This window comes from Primulina tabacum, chromosome 8 (genome assembly GCF_025594145.1).
Source record: "Primulina tabacum isolate GXHZ01 chromosome 8, ASM2559414v2, whole genome shotgun sequence".
In the NCBI taxonomy this organism is placed as follows: Eukaryota; Viridiplantae; Streptophyta; class Magnoliopsida; order Lamiales; family Gesneriaceae; genus Primulina; species Primulina tabacum.
Window position 1 is genome coordinate 14,371,104 of NC_134557.1, and position 7,826 is coordinate 14,378,929.

A 7,826-nucleotide genomic window follows, 5' to 3' on the forward strand; every position below is an offset into this window, starting at 1 on the left:
TATGATATTTTGATTATTTTATTTGTTTTGTTGAATATAATGTCAAATTTATGATTTTCTCCAGTAAATTTTTTAATTAATTATGGCGTTTGATTGGTGTAATGCTTATTTAAATCCATGTTGTCCATATGAACGAATAGAGCGTATAAATATTATTTTCTCCGCAAATCTACCGTTGGCATTTTTTATTTTGTTTTTCATTTCTTGGATTTTTACAAGACATCCATCGCCATAATAAGTAATAAAAAAATATTTAAATCTTATATTACAAAAACGGGGTGATAAAAAAAGTAACTCATTAATAGCTCTATATCATCTTTTTAATTTTAATTTTTATATTACTATTGCTTTTCGATTATTAAAGTTTTAAAATTTGTTGGGAATTTTTTTATTTTTTTTTTTCTCAGAATCGGTTGTTATTCAAGTTGTGAAGGATGAAGTAGTGGAAATTTTACCATTCTAATTACTTCTATTTATTTTTATCACCTCTAATTCTCGGGTTATATATTTTTTTATCAATAGTTTTAACTTTTATACATCCACGCATTTGAAAAATCATATAAGACCTCAACGACAATCCAGAAGTTATATACATCAGAGAGCTGATGAAAATTGGTAACCCAAGGGGAAGTATATTGCCACAACAATATATGAACATGTTTGTTTTAATTATAAAAAGTAGATATCGAAAGCAATACCCGAAAGACGTTTTTTTGTAGAAATCTGGTCGTTTTCACAATGCAGATTCACTCTCGTCGTAGCCTTCACCTCGTCTCATGGACGACATCAAGTATTTGGTTTACTGATAGCCAAAGGCACCTGAATTTTTGGCCTCAATGACAAAATGGTCAAGTGTCAACCTAGTAATCCAAGATCTTTGGAATAAAGTAAACAGTCCTTAAAGCCCTTCTCTAATTCCTTGGCATCAAGGTTCTTTCCAATGAATACAATCTTGTTTATTCTTGGCTCGTCCGGGCCCCATAATCGATCAGGAGAGCCTTGGAATATGTCATGAACTCCCTGTTAGATGTGCGGAACAAGTAACAAAATGGGTTATAGTGAATAACAACTGAGTCTATACATATGTAGCAAAGCACCATCACCTGAAAAACAAATCTCTCGTTCATGCCATCGACTGATAGAAGACCTTTCATTCGATATATATCTTCACTTCTTTCTAACAAAAGGGTACCCAACCAGATGTTGGCCTGAGATATTAAGCATCGTGTCCTCAATGGTGATCCATTAAATACATAATATTTCAAAGGTTAAAGTCTTGTCGCATTTAAGAATAAACAACACAAATTTAGGAGAAATTACAAGGGCAACACTCAAGATTTTATAACATACCTTTTCGAGGTCCAAAACACCTTCACAAACTATGCTGACCGAAGAAACACCGGGGTCATGAGTGTGGTCATCATGATGTTCTGCACCGAAGTTCGAGAAATTATAGTGCAGTGTATTTTCCATAGAGGTTGGGAAGGCTATTGCGAACAATACCGTTTTAATTTTTACTAGCTTATAGAATTTGACTAGATCCAAAATTACAAATTGCAGGATAAATATTGATCTCAACCAAACTTGCAATAAAAATTTACAGATAACAAACATGGAATGTCATGATCCAGATGTTGAAACAAGTCCAATGAAAACTAACAAGTTACTTCGAAGTATTTTGACTCGAGTCTATGTCAGTGTGCAGCCATTGTTAAATTATTTGGGCCATTGTGAAAGGAGAGAAGAAAAGTTGGCATTATTTTGTTGTGCCGCCGCTCGCAAGGATTATAAATCGTGGCTAGCTAATTCCCGCAAGATGTAAAGAAGTCGATTGCTTTTGCCAAAGTCGTGGATTTGAACCATGTTGGCTGCCTGATTTGTAGATGGATTTTAAATGACACTCATCTTGATTGTATTTGAAAATCATCATAATCACAACTGAAAATGTTTAATTTGATATAGAGTGGATTTGAAATTCACTGAAATTTTGATCATCCAAAGAAGTCGAGGAATTTAAAATCCAACAATCTAAACATATCTAATAATTTCTCCTCCATCATCATATAAAACTGACATTTATTTGCTTCACTAAGATTAATTTTGAGCCTCAACCAGACAGATAAAGCCTAATTTGTTTGTAATTTACTATGATATTGTAACTCATGCTTAAATCCGGAGTTTCAAAGATCGTTGATTGTGAAATAATCAGCAAATGGATGGTTGTGAATTAGATATTGAGAATGATTTTCTCAATCATTTACAACCCAATTAGGTTAAAAACAGGTACACGCTACAACGGACATTAGATGAACCCATCATTTTAAAACTACTATTTCATAACAGAGATTTAGAAACGGGAAGTGTGGAATTACCATGTTTGTGCTCATGTTCATGCCCATGATCGTGGTTATGATGATCATGTTGGTGATGGTGATCGTGATCATGGCTGTGACCAACATGATCCTCCGATGAATGATCAGTGTCAACAGCACTATCGATTCTGCACATATCCACTGAACTTTAGGGGAAAAAATTACTTCAAATACACCCTAAAAACCAGTAAATCGACTCGGGTGAAAATACAAGAATATTCCACTACAATATCTGTCAAAAGTAATTGAGATCTCTTAGACTATGGCGCGGCACCAAACATTTCAAATAATACAATCAAAATACGTAGCAGCAACGAACAATGTTAAGGCTATGAAAAAATAACTCAAAATGGAATAAACAGGACATATTCAAAGGGAACAACCTGTATGATTAGTCAATTACAGTTAAATAATGTAGCAGGCTAAGAAGACAAAATAAACAAAGTGCCAAAATCTAGAGAAAGGACAAGTGAAAACCTTTCTAAGTCAAAACCTCCTATACCAAGGACATAATCCAAATTAACATTCCCATACTTCGTTCGCTTTAACTGAGCCATTTGATTAATGTTCTGCATTCCCACTATATACATTAGAAAAAAAGCAGAGAAAACAAAAGCAGGAAACAAATTAATTAATTGGAAAACAGTAGTGGGCATAATGTGAGGAAAAGTACCTTTATCCTCTCGACTAGAGAAGCAATCTCTGTTTCATCAACAAGATCAGTCTGTAATCAAATGAAAAAATAAGGTTAGCCTTCATAATCTGATGTTCACCAGAAGCGAAAATATTTAGTAATTCATTTTTAGGTCTGGGATTGGAGGTTGTGTAAAAGCTCCAGAGGTGCTATATTACTAAGCACACTCAGAACTCTAGAAGATGGAACTGCACAAATTATGTGTAAACAATGAAAAAATTTAGAAATCAGGTCCTGCCCATTCATTTTTTCTTAAAGATTCTTTAGAGTGCATTCGAATACATAAGCTATTTTTTACGAAAATTTAGAGAAAAGGCATTAGAATGTTCTTTTAAAACATTTTTTTCAAACAGTTTGTTCAGAAATTACGAATTTTAAACAAGTTCCAGAACAGAGAGTTTTATTGTTTCTGGTTCAACTTCTTTTACGAAACAATAAAAAAATATAAACCAATCCGACCAAACAATTAAATTCTTCCAAAAAAATCTTATCTTTGATTTTTCTTTCCAGAAGGGTCAGCCAAGAGAGCCAACTGTGTAGATATTCTAGAAATTTTGTCGGCCTATGTCTTGACAGCCATATTTGTAATGATTCGAATCCTTATTTGGAATAAAGCACTAATTAAGACATGATTAAAGAATTGTTAATTAAGCATTATTAAGGAATTCACTAATTGAGGATCAATGGATCCACCGAATTGAAAATGGATCACCCAATCGACTTTTCAGATTACATTATCCCGATAAATCCATCTAGACGAATGAGATTATAACACGTGACAGATAAGATTTGAGTTACGAATCTTCTGAATTAGTCCGGATGCAGCCTATAAATGGAAGCTGATTTCATTTGTTTTCTACCGCTTTCCCCAGCTACTATCTCTCGGGTTCTAGCCATATACCTTAGGTTTTCTAGCCAATTTCAATGGTAGTTTAGAGTCGGGAGCTTCGTAGCTAGTGTCGACTCGAGGAGGTGTCGGTGAACTGGGACACACAGATCAAGACGTCATCAGATGGTTAACGACGGACGCAGGTAGAATCCTAAAGCCTTAAATAGAGAGTTAAGGATCGTTAGGAAGAACCTTGAAGCATCTTTAGTTATTCTGGATCTTGCTCGATAGTGATTTCAGTATGTTGGTATTGTTTAAGTTCAGACGAGTAAACTTTCTATCATATTGTTTTAATGAGATACATAATGTACCGACTGAGATATCCAAGCGTATTATACACTTATATACTGCATTTTTATCTGTTGCATGATACATGTTTTACTATTTTGACATATTATGCATGACATAGCACGTTGGACCTGATATCTTTTGAGATATACCTCATTTGTTGGCCCTGTTCTGTATTATGTACGGTTGGGCATTGAGATCTACGGTGTCCGACAGACCCCGCGGGCTCTGATGACCCTAGACATTGTAGGTTCACGTCTTGATGATGAGTGTGAGGGCCAAAACTTACCTAAGACATATCAGAGATTACACACTCATGCGTCTTTAAACTGAGCATGAGATTCTTGACTTGATCATTGATATCCGATCATATTGTATCTCACATGCATCTTATCAGTTTATACACTCGTACATTCTCGTATTGGGCAATTGTCACTCACGTCCTTATTTTCATCTTGCACCCCTCATTCCACAAGGCGGGTCTTAATTTGGATGGTTCAGATAGCCAGAGCAGTTGTTAGAGTTGGGTTTTTTGTGGTGATCCAGTGGAGATTTTATTTGGTTTCTCGTATCCTCGTGCATGATTATGATTTCAATTTGATTGTACTAAGACTAAAATTATTGTTTAGTTTTCGTTTAACTTATATGATGATTAAGTTATTTGGTTTCCGTTGTTTAATTGTTGTTATCAAATTTAATTATACATGCTTATTAGTTTGTTTAGTAGTAGCTCGGGTAAGAGCGCTACAATATTGCACTAACAGAACAAAAGTTGCAGTGGTAAATTTAGCGACTCTTTTGGAAAAAGACATCTTAAAAAGCCTTACTTGAGAGTAATATGTCCTACGAATTGCACTTTTGAGTTGGCAATTGGGATAGCATATTTAAGTTTTTGTTAAAAAATTTTTTTACTTATTGTAAGAGTCAATGGCATTATCTCCAGGTATTGATGAAAGCACCATGATAACTTGCAAACACCTTTGGAAGCAAATTACTTTTTATTCACCTAACTCAACATTAATGAGAGTAAATGGATAGGTGTTCTTGCATGAATTACAAGTGCTTAACTTATATTTTCAATTAATTTAATGATACACGTCATGAACCCAATGCTATAAGAATTAAATCATACCTTGTTAACTATAATGCGGTCGGCATAAGCAATTTGCTCTACCGCCTCATTGACTACACCTTTAGGCTTAACTTCATCAAGATGCACACCAGCAAATTTAGCATCAACCAGTGTGACCACTCCATCTAATTTAACATCATTAAAGATCTGATCCTCAGCATAAAATGTCTGAATTATCGGGGCTGGATTTGCTAATCCTGGAATTATGAAAACTAATTGAACTTAATATGCCAAAAAGGACTCCACTTATATTTATGTTATAAAATAAAAATACGGACAGAGAAATATTGCCACTCAAAATTTGAAAATGGCATATTTGCATTGGTGCACATAGATACTATTCAATATTGATGAAAAATATAATATGTTACAAATGAATGTTACCTGTTGTTTCAATAACAATATGATCGAATTTGTCTCTCTTTTTACGGACCAGTTCCGAAATCATCCTGACCAGATCACCCCTAACAGTGCAACATAGACACCCATTGTTGAGCATCATAATTTCCTCAGCTCCAGCAGCTTTTGCCGCAACCAGAGAACCATCAATGTCAACTTCACCATACTGATAACCAACATGGCAACACAAGTTTAGCAATGGCCAAATTTTGTGTGCATCAGCACTAACCTTACAAAAGTATTTAATCAACAGTGACATGTTAAAGTGTTTTTTTTAATTATAAAGATAACAAGAAGTTTTTTATTTGGTTTGACAGTGAAAAAGAGAGAAATACACAAAATCTCATCAAAAAGTATAGGATGCGCAATAACTTTGGCGACTATGACCATTTCCAACTAATTTTCGATATTAATGTGGTGTACTCTCCTCCAAACTTGAACAAGAAGAAAAAATCACACATTTAGACTAAATTTTTTACCTCATTCTCGATTACTGCAATTCGTTTCCCGTGATCAGCAGTCAATATGTGGTTTAATAAGGTTGTCTGTCGATGCAATTAAGAGACGCAGAAAGGGCCCATTAGTTGATAGCAAAGAAAACTAAATCAACAATAAACTGTGGCAAAGTATAACTCCAGTTTTCACTTTGTTTTTGCAACGGTAACACTTCGCGAAAATTATTATCAACATACTTGTATCCATTGGTAACCAGCCGGTGCCATAAAAACGAGAAGTATATCTCACTAATACAGCATTTGCTCCTTTAAAATGAAATTCACCACAGCACTTGCTATTTACTCAAATTAAACACCACAACATGTCACTTAAAGATCAAAGCTTTAGCACCACCCCAAACTCCTATAGAAAATTCCATCAAAATAATAACTAAAATATCATTACTATTACTGACTAAAAAAAGACGTGGAAAAAATTGCATCGAAACAACCACGATCAGGAATGAAAATGTGAAATAATAAAATTATCAACGTCCTATGATTTAAAAAGCCAAAAAATAAGATTTGTGGTCTATATAATCCTGGAATTATTCACCCAAATAAAGCTCGACAGGACAAAATGAACACAAATAAGTTTCAGAACCTTAAACTTTTCCCCATCAAACAAAACCCACCAACTATTTACAGACGTAACTACACAAGAGTGTAAAACGTACATAAAATAACTTGATCTTCTCGCCCATCTATCTACTAAACTCCTTGCTCTCAACCCATTACTGATATAAAATAAAATAAAAAAATTACCTTTCCAGAACCCAAAAAACCAGTGATTATTGTGGCCGGGATTCTATTATCAGGTGGGATTTTAGTCAGAACATCAGCATCCTCTGTTTGTGAAGTGGTGGAGGCAGAGACTGTGAACTGGCGAGCGAACCGCTTTATTGGCTGCTTTGGGGAGTAAACGATTCTATAATTGAAGGTATCGGCAGTTGCCGAGCTTGTCAAGAGACTGCGGGAGGCGTGAGCAACAATCTTGGACCTGTTTTTGCAAACAGAAAGAGATGCACCGATAGTGGAAATTGGAGAAAACCCGTGTTTAGCTAATCCCAAGAAGACTGTAGCCATGTCTACGGAGACTGATGCCGCCATGTTTGGATGCTTGGACCGTGTGCTACGGCAGTATAAAAGGCAGAGGGGTTTTTTAGATTTTGCAGTGGTGTGGAAGAAGATTAATACTTCGGAATATCATCTCTACCATTTATATGTCATTTTTTTTTATTGATTTAATATATTAAGACATTTATAAATTATTTGAGACATCGCGGATTAAGATGGTCTATTTTACATGATTTTCACTCTTTTTTTTTTTTTTTGAATAAAGTATTCTTCTACTTGGTCTTTTCTACAACGTCCACTACCAGTTAAAAAACTAATGTTAGATTATACTTCAAGAGGATTACCATGTAAAAAAGCTTGTCTTCTGAGTAATTTAATTTTCTAGAGTTTATAAATTATTTTTTATTAGTTTAATTTATCTATACGAGACATTTGTAACATAAATTTTGTTGAGTGATTATTACATTTAGAGTACAGTTAC

The 7,826-nt window shown here is 34.4% G+C and overlaps 1 protein-coding gene across 1 annotated transcript; it reads right to left on the reverse strand.

Annotated features, from left to right (window-relative positions):
• Nucleotides 1-616: 616 nt before the first annotated feature.
• On the reverse strand, nucleotides 617-7,489 carry LOC142553796 (uncharacterized). Its single transcript, XM_075664302.1, has 10 exons — nucleotides 7,034-7,489; nucleotides 6,254-6,319; nucleotides 5,760-5,940; nucleotides 5,376-5,572; nucleotides 3,046-3,096; nucleotides 2,850-2,941; nucleotides 2,373-2,500; nucleotides 1,351-1,430; nucleotides 1,104-1,208; nucleotides 617-1,020 (listed from the first exon to the last, which is right to left on the reverse strand). Exons 1-10 carry the CDS (start codon nucleotides 7,376-7,378, stop codon nucleotides 856-858), a joined length of 1,410 nt encoding a protein of 469 aa, XP_075520417.1. The 5' UTR covers nucleotides 7,379-7,489; the 3' UTR covers nucleotides 617-855.
• Nucleotides 7,490-7,826: the final 337 nt, after the last annotated feature.

What these genes read in the sequence shown, in the direction of transcription:
- LOC142553796 (XM_075664302.1), bottom strand. Translation starts at nt 7,378, where the DNA reads ATGGCGGCATCAGTCTCCGTAGACATGGCTACAGTCTTCTTGGGATTA. An exon ending in ACCGCATTATAGTTAACAAG is followed by an intron (nt 3,097 to 5,375) that starts GTATGATTTAAT and finishes ATTTGATTACAG; the next exon opens with ACTGATCTTGTTGATGAAAC. An exon ending in GTGTTTTGGACCTCGAAAAG is followed by an intron (nt 1,209 to 1,350) that starts GTATGTTATAAA and finishes TTAATATCTCAG; the next exon opens with GCCAACATCTGGTTGGGTAC.